The 14,205-nt window shown below is 38.4% G+C and overlaps 1 protein-coding gene across 2 annotated transcripts in view; it reads left to right on the top strand.

Annotated features, from left to right (window-relative positions):
* The window catches only part of camsap2a (calmodulin regulated spectrin-associated protein family, member 2a), a 37,963-nt gene that overhangs the window by 10,049 nt on the left and 13,709 nt on the right, over window positions 1–14,205 (top strand). Inside the window, exons 3-7 of one of the 2 annotated variants that reach the window (XM_020596639.1) lie at window positions 6,644–6,805; window positions 7,690–7,773; window positions 10,236–10,268; window positions 11,345–11,486; window positions 12,264–12,403. In XM_020596639.1, the coding sequence (XP_020452295.1) occupies window positions 6,644–6,805; window positions 7,690–7,773; window positions 10,236–10,268; window positions 11,345–11,486; window positions 12,264–12,403 (561 nt within the window). The remainder of the gene's footprint in view (window positions 1–6,643; window positions 6,806–7,689; window positions 7,774–10,235; window positions 10,269–11,344; window positions 11,487–12,263; window positions 12,404–14,205) is intronic. The other variant, XM_020596640.1, reaches the window with a different exon arrangement.

Below are 14,205 nucleotides of genomic sequence, written 5' to 3'. Positions count from 1 at the left end.
TGAATGTGATACAAAAGAAATAAAAATAATCTAAATAATAGGGGGCAGCACACTCAAAAAAGTAATTTGTTGGATTTACTTAACCCAGCTATGTCAACAATTTCCACATAACTGTTGCGTTAGCAGTATTACTAATTTATATCTCATGTCAAACTAACTTTTTATGCACAACCAACATGACTGTATTAAGTAATTCCAACATTATCTGTTCAGTCAGTGTCTGGGTAACTAAACCAACTCACATAAATTCAGCATAATGCTGTTTATTTTTCTTTACTTAACTTTGTTGCTTATTACATATGGGAAGCTGTTTCATTATACTGACTTAACTAAGTTATGTAAATGTAATTTAAGTTTTGGGTAACTGTTACTCAACTGTTTAGTAAGCCTAATGAAACTATAGTTTGTAATTCCAACTTAACTGATGTAAATAGACGTGACTTATTTTGTTTTCATTGTTATAATGGAAGCCATTTTAAGTGGAGTTACTAAACCTGATTATGTCAACAATTTCCACACAATACAGTTAAGTAAACTCAAATCACACTACTTTGGTTCTGTTAACATTTATTACCAGTTGGCATGGTAAAATTCCAAACTTGTTACAAAATCTGGCAGTTAATCACAGACCTATAAAGATTGCCATAACAAAAATATTTCCACCTTATATTTTTCAGTGTTTCATAAAATAATACAACAGAAAATACTACAGTGGATAAGGCTCTGATGTTTTGATAGATTCAACAATAAGAACTTGGTCAAATTAGCTTTGGATTTCTGAATAAAAACTGCTTACAATTTCAGTAGCTTATACACATGGGATTTGTCAAAAAAGACAAAAGAAATCCCACTTTACACTATCCCTTGAACACAACACTCAACAGTCTAAAAACATCAAACTTTGCTTACCTCAGTTAACATGTGCCATGAAATGCTTCAAAATAAAGTTTTTTTTAAAATGGACAACATAAAATACAAACAGAAAAAAAAAATCCAGGTCTGAATGGACATTTAAGAACAGTGCTTATTTCCACTTCAAAGTGTTTCACAAAAGGGTCTTTGGTGCTTCACATTCCACTTTCAATGTGTTGTTTGAATTGTTCCTTCTAACAGTTTGTTTTTTAGCACCTGAACCTTTGTTGACAGGCGTTTGCCATTCAGTTCCATCACAAGTTTTTGAAGAACCTCAAATGTGTACTTCAGGTTTGTTGGGTAGCTCAAATTCAATGAGTACATGAGGCCAAATATGGCGAGCACATTTGCAATGTTACCAAGGTTGTTAAGTACTTCCACGCCTTCAATTACAATTCCAACATCTTCCAGGTCATCTGTGGGTTCAGCACCTTCTTTTATTATGGCAAAAATTCCAAGTATTGTCTGCATCATCGCTCCCTCGCTGTCCTCAACATCCTCCAAAATTAGAAAAAAAAAATGAAACAAAACTGTTAGCCAAAAAGTGGCATGTCCAAAATTATTCATAGCCTTCTCAGTAATCAGTAGAAAAGCCTTTATTGGCTATTACAGCAATCAAATGCTTCCTATAATTGCTGACCAGCTTTTTGCATGTCTCCATTGGTATTTTTGCCCATTCATTGTTAGCGATGAGCTCCAACTCTTTCAGGTTGGAGGGTCTCCTTGCCATCACCCTCAGCTTTAGCTCCCTCCACAGATTCTCAATTGGCTTTAAGTCAGGACTCTGGCTGGGCCACTGCAAAATGCTAATGTTTTTGTCTGCTAACCATTTCTTCATCACTTTTGCTGTGTGTTTTGGGTCGTTGTCGTGCTGAAATGTCCACTGGTGCCCAAGGCCAAGTTTCTCTGCAGACTGCCTGTTGTTGTTGAGAATTTTGATGTATTGCTCCTTTTTCATGGGGCCGTTTAGTGTGATTAGGTTCCCTGGTGAAAAACACCCCCAAAACATTAGGTTCCCACCACTATGTTTGACAGTGGGGATGGTGTTCTTAGCAAAAGACGTGAGCTACTGAGCATGTGCAATGTCTGTCCTATGGAAACTCAGACAAGCTAGGTCATTTTCTAGGTCAGAAAATAGGAACTGAATGGATTCACTCAACACTGTTACGTTGTATTAAATCAAGTGGCTTTTGTGATTATAACAAGTTTTCAGTTTTAGTTTAACCTACTAAAGTGGGTTGTGTTTTAAAAGCTAACACAGGTGTATTAATTAATTTGGACACAGATGCATTTAATTAATTGAGCATGTCATAAAGTTCACTTTTTTGAGTGTTGGATAATTAGTTTTTCTATTGTGACGATGTGAATTATTTCTGGAGGGATATGCCGAGCTGGCTACAGGTGAAAGAGCTTCCACCCTTCAGCAGTGGAAAATGTCAAGTTTGGCTTGTTTGTCAGCGCGCTCCGCTTCCTCCCAAAGGCATGCAGTATAGGTTGATGGGCATTTCTAACTTGCCCGTAGGAGTGATTGTGTGTGTGTGTGTGTGAGTGGTTGTTCATCTGTGTGTTAGCCCTGCAATGGACTGGCGACCTGTCCAGGGTGTACCTCGCCTGCAGCTGGCTGGGATTGGCTCTGTGACCCCGTTTGGGGCTCCCGTTTGGGCCTAAGTGGTTTAGAAAATGGATGGATGGATGGATAAATAATATGGCACCTATATGCCTGGACTGTCTGTCTATGCCTATATGGCAAATAAAAATCGTGAATTATATTGTGGATTTTGTTAAAAGGTTTAATAAACATCTCAGTTGCAAAAAAATAGAATGTTCTGGCTATTTTTTGATGTGTCAGGCTTTACAGAGTTAAAGATCCTTTACAGTAATGGTGAATATGAGATATTGTTCATCTTCTACATTGTTCTGTTGCAGGCGACACCAAGCAGAGATTTTATTTTATTTACAACACAACACTGCAGTGAAGTGAAATACATCACACATCATCTTTTGCAGGTTGCTGTGGTTCGTTTATGTGATCAGGCTTAAATCAGGCTTTTACAGTGGATTTTTCTCTCTCCTTGTTCACCAAGCAGCCATATTAGATGAACAGTGTTTGTCTATTTCCCCAGGTAGAAATATAGAGAGTCAACAGTAAAGCTGTATAATGAAAAAAAAAAATCAAATAAAAACAGGATATTGAGCACGAAGGAGCACCTTCTTACCCTCTAGGAAATCACTACATGATTTATGGACACAATCAGCTAAGGTGAGACAGGAAAAAAATGTGCGTGAATTTTTATTTTTGTGTTTTTGTGCCCATGCCTCTATGAGCATGCATTTCATTCATTGGTGTGTGAATAAAATACCTAAATATTATTAGTAAACATTAGAGAATAGTCTTTATGGTCAGCATGTGATACTGTAAAGGTATTTTCTAGGATGAAGCAGAAAATAAAGGTTGGAGGAAATTAGAAACTCACCATTAAATCCTTTTTAAAAAATTATTTGGAGTGAATCAGCAACATATTCCCCCCATGTAGCCATATAGAGAACTTCGGGTATGTGATCCTTTAACTCTTCCAGCTCAGCTGCTCGGGGTCCAGCAGTGGAAGACAGGTTGCACAGGGCAGCTCCAAGGTATGGAAATGTGCAATGCTATGAATGTGAAGTAGGTGCTGCTGAAAGAAAGCATATGTGCTCAGCAAGCCTAAAGGTTATAAAGAATGATGCTGTGGCATATCACAGAGGAAACAGCCATATTGCTAATCAGAGTGGGGTCTGCTGTATTGAGAGAGGCTAACCTTTTCTTTGTATCTGACCACTACCCCCTCTTTACATCCACCTAGTTTCTGCATCATTTCATCCTCTCTCTAGCTTCCACATTACATTTACACATGGTCAGCTGATCCTTTACTGACTGTACATTCTGGTGAGTCTTACACAGTATAGCAGCTCGCACTCAGAACTAATCCATCTGCAGCATAACTGTTTGCTACATGTAATCACTGAGTGCAGAAGACCTGTAAAGAACATTTTCCCACATTTATTCAAATAGAATGAGACAGATACTGTACATTTAACAGAAGAAGCCTCTAATATATCCTGGCACTTGGTGGGCGGCCTTCTGCCTTGACCGATTGGGGTGAGTGGATAGAGGAGAGAGAAAAGAGAAGAGAAGCAACAAGACACAACAACAAACACTGGGCAGGTTGATGGGGCCGGTGACTGCTCTTCAGAAAGGTACAGCTCCAGAGCCAGGGCTACGTGTAGAAAGGGACAGGGAGAGAGAGAGGACACGTTACGGGAGAGAGGAGACACACAGTTAATGGCTTGTAATGGTGGCATATAGATGCATGGAGAGAGAGAGAGAGATAGCTCAGAGCATCGGGGGGGACCCCAGCAGTCTAGGCCTATAACAGCATAACTAAGGGAAGGCTCAAAGTCACCTGAGCCAGCTTTAACTATAAGCCTTATCAAAAAGTCTAATCTTAAAAGTAGAGAGGGTGTCTGCCTCCCATACTGAGACTGGGAGCTGGCTCCAGACTACAAGGTTCCAAACTACAAGAGGGAAATATGTCTCACTTAGTCTCCCAAGCAACTAACTCTACAACTCTTTACAAAAAATGTCAAGCAGGCCTGAACTCTAAAGCAGTTTTGAGTTTTCTGTTGAAATCCTGTTGGTGAAATAATAAAGACTACTAGTAATACTTGCTCTTACAATTGGATTTCTGAGTTCTATTTTGTTTCAGGATTTATAGCAATTAAAAACAGGTGAACATGATTCGATCCTTAATGACTTGCCTCACTGTGTGATGCCTTTGTAATTCTGCATCATTCGTCATCATCTGCGTACTGAGTTCTGCTCCTCCTACTGCTTTGCTGATGCCACAGTATAAAGGTATAGCACGATCCCAATGTCAAAAACCTCTGACTCCTGGAATGCGGCCCTGCACTATTCTCTCCCTCACACAACAATTTGGTGTCATTCAGTGTGATTAGAGACTGTGGTCTAGTAAACAAGATTTGTTTTCTTTGTTGTCATTTTCTCTCATCAGACCACAGCAGATCTAAATCAATAGCCCAAATTACTCAGCAACAGGAAGGAAAAGAAGTCTTTGAGGATTTACACTGATATTTTAGCCTTTTTAAAATTGGTCTTGTGTGGAATTGATCATTTTGTTGCTGGAATACAGGGCAAATGTGTAACTGTGCACTGCAAACTGATGTGTGTGCATTAGTTTGTTTGTGTGTCAGTGGAATGATGTTTTACATTGTTTGGACAGGCTAAATGAAGGCCAATAGGAAACATCTTGGCAGTGTATTATTAAATGGGGCTGGTTTGCTGCTGGGTTGCCAAATTAGAGATAGTGGAAATTAAGCATTAGGCTAATGTACATACAGCAAATTTATTTGTGAGCTAAAATACATTTACAGCAACTAAGTTGTCAGCCAGTCTTAGCAAAGATTATGCTATATATTGGCAAAGTAAAAATCTCTTCAAGAAGAGTGTTTGTCCTATGGGTTCTTTTTTAGCTGTGAGCACACAGACTCACAGTCACAACCTGTTAACTTTTAACTAGCAGAATGAAAAAGTGATTGAGGTAGTTCTCAAACAAAATGTGTAAACATATTTGCATATTGATGTGTAAAACCACCTTTCCTTGTTTTGTTCCTTGTTTTACTGTAAATGTTAGGAGAGAGATTGAAATGTGATCTTTCTAAATAGTTCCTTCTGAAGGGTTAGTGCAGAATTAGTCATACAACAAGCAGCAAATATAAAACACTGGACTTCTTTGTCTTAGATTAACTGACATACCTTTACAAAATAGCTGATAAACAGGGAGGTGAACCAACCACAGTCTTTCTCAATAAAAAGTAGGACAAGTAACTTGTTCAAAAATACTCAGTTATTTACAGTATTATGAATGCTGTGGTATTGTTTCCAAAGCTGGGTCTGTATTCATAGCCTTTTTAGTCTGTGATTAACATAGAAGTATATAATGGATGCCAATTCTAATAATTGGACTCTGTTGTCAGGAAGATGTGTGGTTGGGCTTCTCAAAGGCTTGCAGTCACTGAGAGCAAACTGGGTCTTGTAACGAGGGATGGATGCACTTGTTTCCAGGGCAACAGCCATGAGGGAATATTCAACTGAAGACAGACTTTCAGATGCACAGCACAGTGGAGGATTTGGAGTCCTGGTCCAATTCTATAAATCACTGCCCTTTCAGTTCCATGCTTCCCACGCGCTGAGTCTTATTTAGTTCTTTTACCTTCATTTTAAAAAGAATTGGTACAAGACTACAAGGAATAATTGTTACAGTACAGTCTCCTTGTCACAGTCTGGATGTGCCATTTTCAGACTTTCCAAAAAAAAAAGTTCTAAAGGCTATTTTACCTGTTCAAAAACACATTTGCAGTCTGGCTCACACTCATCATATTGGCTTGTTCATGTCTTGTTCTTGTCTCAGTAACAATAGCATGTAGGATATGATTTTTCATCTTGTTATCTTGATTCTCCTGTCAAATATTTGTTTAGTCTGAGACCTCAGTCTGCTACTGAGATTACGTGGTCTGTGTCACATAAACCAACTGTGCTTATATCATCATCAGTCACTTTCTCATCCTACACTTGGTTTTATCATTAGCTTGTAAAAGTTGATCCAGCTATGTGGTCTACCTCAAAACCGCTTGTTGTCACCCTCTTAATCTTGGCCTGTGCTGTCTTCCCTTCCAGAGCTCCCATCTGGCAATGATTGACACTCTGATGATGGCCTATACAGTGGAGATTGTGAATACCGAGAAGGTGATGGCCTGCATTCGTCAGTATTCATCCTACAACCCAGAGGAGGAAACGCCATATGATACAGAAGATGCAGTGACCACCTGGATCAACAAGGTGGGCAAATGTCAATAGCAGTGTCTATGTCTGTGCATATGGATTTCAGTCAGCAATAATTGATTCCAAAAGTTAAAGTGTCATGATTGAAAACTAGTATCAACAGAGCATTAAAATTGTTGGACCATGTATATTTAGAAATGAATATATGGGCTGTGTTCCAAGACATGTTGTGCGTGCAAAGTTTCTTCAGGAGCTACAAGGAATGAAACACACACTTTTTAAAACATTTCTTAAAATGTATGAATATAGTACATATTACATATCAGAGAATATGGTCCAGTAGCCTTTTGAACCTACCTGCACTGTTGCATCTTTAAATATAAGATATGATTGATCATCTTCATGGCCTATATGTGCAGATGACTTGGGCTCTCCAGTACAGTACTAGAAGGCCCAGTCTGTTTACATTCTTCTGGGAGGAACACTGGGCTGCTGCCAGCTTCTGAGCTTTTTACGCACACACATGCAATACACACACTCACAATAGCTAACAGGAGGTGTGGTCATGGAGGCCTACTGGTCGAACATATGGCTCTCTGTTGGGGTCCAGGAGGTATGCCTCCCAGCACAGATTCTGTCAAGAGACAATAACACGCAACAAAAGCACGATAAAATTGGTTTATTCTTTCTTCATAATGGTAAAACTCATGATCACAGTGCAGTCATATCATTTACAACCACTTTATATTAAATGGAATATTTCACTATTACACATATGCTAATGTTCCATTCTTATTAGATTTTTTAGGTTTATAACTTTTTTGAGAGCAATATGAGCTGTAGATGAAATTTCAGACATTATAAAATCTTTATAATGAACTTTACTCTGATGCTGCTGCTGGTTTAGCAAAGTTTAATGTTGTTTGTCCTCCTCCTTTTAGGTAAATGAATATCTGAAGGGCATTATGGCTCGGGAGCAGAGGAAGAAGGAGACACAGGGTGCAGAGCATGCTGGAAGCCCTCGGGTGAGTGTTTTTCTTCTCTGTCAGCTTTAACCCACTATCAACTATGTATAAAAGCATGTGGACATCACTGGTTTGATGGACAGTTTTAAACAAGCTAAGTGAAATCAATTTCCTCTGCTTAATGGATTCAGAACAACATTTTCCTCTTGACTTCTGTTTGGCTCAGAACTGCTTGCTGCTTTAATATCTGGCACCAGTTTCCTCGACAGATCTTAAGCTCCTAAAATCTAAGGAAATCTTGCTCACATATGTCTGAGGTTTAGATGAAGCTGTCTGTATTTATTAAATAAAACAGAGAGAAAGCCAGTCGACATCGACAACATCTTAAGTTTACTCACCCTGATGACTGTACAAACCTCACTTCTTTTATTTGTGCCTTAACCAGCAGATCAGTGCTCTCTAGTCTAATTAGGCCAGCAGTCATTTAGTGCAGGGTGTGTATACACACACACACACACACACACACACATATATATATATATATTAAATCCCACCCCCTCCATGTTAATGGATGGAACATGGGCCAAAATAAACTGAAAGTACAGATCAGATAAAATTTTCTGGTTAAGTTTGTTTTAATAAGTTATTTGATGAGGGTGTATGCTAGAGGATTTGACAGCTTTGACTGGCAGCCTGATACGTCACTCACTATGGTGGAGGATCTGGTTGCAAAATGCCGAGATGGCAGCTGCCATATCGATGATATTTTGGTTTTACTTTTGCACAGTGGATGGAAGAGGTGACACATCGGCCATCTTTTATGTACAGTAAATGGATTATAATGATCACTCAAAACATGCGTGCAGTATTTCTTCATTATAAATATTTAAATGTTTTCAGGTCAGTAAAAACACACAAAATATGGAATATTTCCAGTCATGATCAGAACTCCACTGTTGCAGTCAACTGTAACATGATTGGTCAGTGCTGTTTTTATTTTTATGACATTCAAGCTAAGCATTTTCAGAATTAGAAACAGAAGATGATTTCTAACCTTTTGCAGATGTGTGACTCCCTTTTCTGCAAAGAGAGTCACACTCATACAGCAGTCTATTCATTGGAAAATAGATTAAACTGATCAGCTAACACGGAGTAGATTAGATTACATCCGGTGTTTTACTCTGATGGCGTCATACTTTTGCTGTTAACTCAAATTACCATTCAGAGAGCTGTGACGTTAATCAAATCAGGAGAACCCAAGAAAGATACAATTGATTTTTTCATCCTCTTGCTGCCTTTGATATTTATTTTGGGGGTTTCAGTACAAAGCAGCTGTTTTCTCACATGTGCCTTTTAAGGTGAGAACTTGGCAGCTACTTTGAGTGGTACCTACATGTGGTTCGTTGATGCCTCCAGGAAGCATGGGAATTAAATATTTCCTGAGCCTCTCCTTTTCTAGAATCAGCTTACATTGTCAGTGGATGCAGTAGTTGACTGGTTACTTTTATAGTATGCATTGTGATTGTTTTTTTGTTTTCCTTCTCTTGTATTTGTGCCCTTTTAGTTGCCTGTTTTAACAGTTCTTGTGTAGGAGAATGTTTTATTTGTCTTTGCAACTACTTTTCATTAAATGTTGCCTGTGTATAGCATCTTTGAGTATCACGGAAAGCACTGTAATAATTAAATATATTATTTTAGTATCATTATTACTTGGTTTCTTTTAGCTATCTTAGGGAGGCCACTTATGTGACCTTCTTCCCTTTAGCGACAGTAAAATACATTACATGACTTTGTTGGTGCCATAAGGATATAGGGGCACGTTTGGACGCTTAAACAAAAGGTTTAATGAAACATGCATACTTATTGATGGGCCCATTGGCTCTAACAAGAATCTAACATGCACACCTAACCAACAGACAATACTTGTGAAAAGACATACAGTGCCTCCAGTGTCACAATAACAAGTGGACCGTGTATTCCCTGTTTGGATACAGTAGGTTTTGATTCTACTCTGACAGTGGCTCAGTCAAGTGAATGGTGGGAGTCATGTAAATCTTAAACTTTAACTTTAGCTTCAAATCCAGATCACAAGTCTCTGATGATTCAGTTTATTGTCATGCATTTATTTGATTTGGGATTTTAAATGTTTCTTCTGTTGTGCTGTTTACACTGAAAGCCATTAAGGTGTGTGTCTGTGTGTGTGTTTGATTTAAATACTGACTGTGAACCCTCAGTGGATAGTATTTGGGCCAACCTTAACTAAACACTTATTCTGTACCCTGCAAAAGCAAAGATACTGAATATACTCAAAACTTAACACCACATTACACTAAACACAGTTTAAGGCTTATTTGGATTATGTAGGCTGCTTTTCTTGGGCTCGCAATAACATGGGTTCTTTCCCTTTAGTCTCATAGATGTCACGTCTCTCCTTGTATTACTAATCGCATTACTACATAATCTCACTAACAGGTATTTCTTTGTTGTTTGCTTGTGTTTTTCCTTTTGCTGTGCTGCTGCAGTCGCCAACCAAGTGGTACATGAAGCTTGTGCCTGTAAGTCAAGTAATCAGGCCTTTGCTCTGTCATCTGCGTATTCATGGTGACCGTGGTCCCTGCTCATCCCTATTTCTGTCTTGATTGCCATCATTTTATCAGCTTGTGACTCTGCTGTTTCATAAACACAGCTTTTCTCTGTCATCCTGTTTCAGCTGTATTTATGTAATAATAATAATATTGAAGAGAATTCTTGAAAATGTCTAACAGCAGTAGAGCATGACTGACATTAAGAATCACTTATACTTTATTATTCTGTACAATCTCTTATCATTGCTGTTTAGTATAAACTTATGTTTATTGATATCCAGCATTTCAGGGTTTAAACAGTTTGAACTGTTCTCAAACACACTGCCTTGTATTTGCTAATAGGTTTTTATCAGTGGAGCTAAAAACCCTTGGGGAAATCACTGAAGAGGTCCCTAGGGATTAACAAAAAAAGCTTAATTTTATTAGAATTTCATTTCAGAGATGGGATGTCTGGGAGCATTTTGCATGAAATTATCTCAGTGTCTGTGCCAGCACTCACTGCAGACCCTCTTTTTCCCTTAACTTTGTGTAAATATTGTTTGAATGTGTAGACATCTGTATGCACCTACAGTTACTGACACTGATACCACAGTTATAGCTGTTTTTCACTTCATTTTACATGTTTAAATGGTAATTATTTTGTGCTCTATATCATGAGGACTAAATAATCAAGATCAGATCACAGCATCTGGAACAGTCAGGCACAGCTGTGCAGCCATACTCACTGTCACACTGTGTTGTTTTCTCTCAGTGGTCTCATTATGTCTGTTTCTTTGTAACCGTTTACTGCACATGCCTGTTCTGAGCCATTCAGTTACCTTCACACATGAGTAAATCTAATGAAGCATCAATGTGTCCTGAAGTGTTTGTTGATGCTTTGAAGAGACAACAACACAGGTTTACACTGTTACACATGACTCATTTTGCATCTGTAGATAACAATTTAAAAAAGAAACAATAGCCTGGCACAATAGACGCTGCACATGTAGGCAGGTATTGTTGCACAATGCACTCTGGTTTATGGCTATGCATTTCATGTTATGCAGGCTCGGTACAGGAAAGAGCAGACCTCAGCCCAGCCGGTTCCATGGATACCCCCACTGGACAACCTACTAAAAGACAGCGCAGATGGCTCAGCCCTGGGTGCGCTGCTGCACTTCTACTGCCCTCAGCTGCTGCAACTGGATGGTAAGGAAAGGGCATTAACATTTGTGTTGGTTTGAGACTCAACAAAGAAAAAAATTACCTAAATTTATCAGCAGAAGGTTGAATAGGCCTTTTAAACCAAAAAAATTAGCCTGAAATTTTGCTGAATTGGCTGAATTTTTTTTTTTTTTAAAGCTTTTTTTTCTATTTCTGTTCTTTTTAAACTGAAACTTTTTTATTCTGTTCCTGGCCTGGTTTTATCCCTTACTAATTTTGGCATTAAAAGTTTTAATTGAGTTTATATTTTATTTTCAGGATGTGTGATTACAGTGTTTGTAGATAGGTGTGTGTTATTCCGTGGGTAGGTGCCCACCTCCTCTCCACGGTTGATTCATTAGAGCAAAGATCAGTCGCAAACAAATGATGCAACATAATTACATCACCTTGTTGACGAAGTGTGCTGATAATGGGACCATGCACATACCCATTCACACAGTTATTCAACTAAACTGAAAACAACACAAGGACAAAAGATCAATTAGTCTGTCAAATCAATCATTTGTTTGCTATTTAAATGCATTAACACAGCTCCACCCACAGGCTGTAATAGGTCAGTCTTTCACACACCATTGCAATGGAATACTTCTGATTCAAAGCCAGACAACACTGTTCTTTAACTCACCACACATCTTTTTTCCAAGTTCCATCAGCAAAGTAAAAACCACTGAGGTGGGCTTAATGACTAGAACCACTTTATCATCAAAGTCATACTTAAGTCACAGTGGCCCTGACAACTGATGGCTCCCTCTGCTCGTTCAGATGTTTGTCTGAAGGAAAACATGACGCTAGCTGATCGGCTATACAACCTGCAGCTCATTCAGGACTTCTGCAAGGACAACCTGAACAGCTGCTGCCACTTCAGCCTGGAGGACATGCTCTACGCCTCATCCACAATCAAGGTACTGCCCATTCCATTTCCAAAGTGAGATGACCACTTTAATGTTTGAACATTTTTGACCCCATCCCCTCCTGTCACAACCCATTACAGTTTACTTAGTGCAGTAGTGTAGGTCTTAGGGTGACGAACTGCTTGTGTTTATACACAGCGTTACTTTAATTTGTTTTATTTTATGTCTTTATTTACTTGTAGTATTGTATTTAAATGTAGTTCCCTGATAGACTAGTGGTTAGGGAGCAGTTCTCTCACTGCTGCGGCCTGGGTTCGAGTCAGGGTTGTATCAGGAAAAGCATCTGGTGTAAAACACGTGCTAAAATGTCAACATGCGAATCGTCAGTGTGACATTTGGCTGTGGCGGCCCCTAATATGAAAAAGCCAAAAGTGACATTCATTTACTTATAAAAATATGCAAAAATCATTTTGGAAATGATTTTTTTTCTGTGTACGAGTATGTATTTTGAGTCTGTAACTGGTGTCGGTGATCATTTTTAAGGAGTTTCTGTTCTTTCTAAACATAAAATATGCACATTGTCACAGAATAGACAGCTCTCGCTTGACACATGTATTGTGACACTTGATCCTGTTGGGCTGGTGTCCAGGAGTTCTCTCTTGCAGTCCAATTCTCCATCCTGAAATTTCTTTTACAGATAGTGTGCAATAGTCATTACACTCTCAGAGAAATACAGTATCTGTCAGAATTTAAACTGTAGAACTGTTACCACATTGAAACGGTGCCTTTAAAATGTGCAGCGCCAATTGTAGGCAATACTAAAAAAACCACCATCTGAAAAAATGTAACCCTGTTTGACAGTTTTTCAAACTAGTATCCAAATAAAGGTGGTTCTTCCTTAAAAACCAAGTGGGAAATGTCTGGTCTTTGTTGCCTCATTTACAAAAAAAACTCCCATTGTCCAGATATTAAGGTAACGATAGCTTCAATAACCTGATAAAAATCCCGCGTGTTAATTCATTCATAAGTTTTTAATGAAACTAAATTGGAAAATCATATGATGTATCCAGTCAGTAAGGTCAAATGAAACAGGAGAAAGGAGCAGCTCTGCAGGACAACGCGCTGAGTCACGCCATGGAAAACAATTCAGTTCAAACTGTCTTCATCAACCACAGTTCTGGGCAGCTGTACTGAGCCTGCACTCCTAACATATATACTATATCTCTGCTTCTTTTTCCTTCCTCATTTGTCTTTCCTTCTTTAATTTACTTTATACTGCTCATTAATAATACCATACCTGAATTACTGTGCTGAGATATGGGGAAGTACTCATAAAAGAAATACTAACCCAGTTCAGTTTTCTACTTCAAAAGAAATCAAAATGAATTCTAAATAAGATGAGGTATTATGAATCAACAAATCTTCTATTCATTAAATGAAATATTTTAAATTTTAAGGATATAATAGGCTTTAAAATAATGCAAATCATGTATAAAGTTAAAAATGGGTTGCTACCAGAAAGTACCCAGAGGTTGTTTAAAATGAGACATAGCGAATATGCTTTGAGAGGAATACATGTTTTTGAAAAACAAAGGATCAAACGAGGGATTTAATATACCAGTGTTAAAACCTTACAGTAGCAATAGTTTGCTGACATTGTTTTTCTGAGGGATTAAAAAATATCCCAGCAGAGTTGTTGCCTGAGAGACTGCAGCAGTGCAGTCAGAACTGCGCACCGAACTAGCTCGATTCAGTAACCTTGACCCAGTTTCCAGGCAGTCACACCCTCAGTAGATGAATTCCATGATCTGTCATTTTGATGGAGACTTCATTATAGAGACTGTGCCAAGACA

Source organism: Monopterus albus, unplaced genomic scaffold, assembly GCF_001952655.1.
Source record: "Monopterus albus unplaced genomic scaffold, M_albus_1.0 scaffold31.1, whole genome shotgun sequence".
NCBI lineage: Eukaryota > Metazoa > Chordata > Actinopteri > Synbranchiformes > Synbranchidae > Monopterus > Monopterus albus.
The sequence above is the reverse complement of the archived record's forward strand: the minus strand, read 5'-3'. Positions and strand labels throughout refer to the sequence as shown.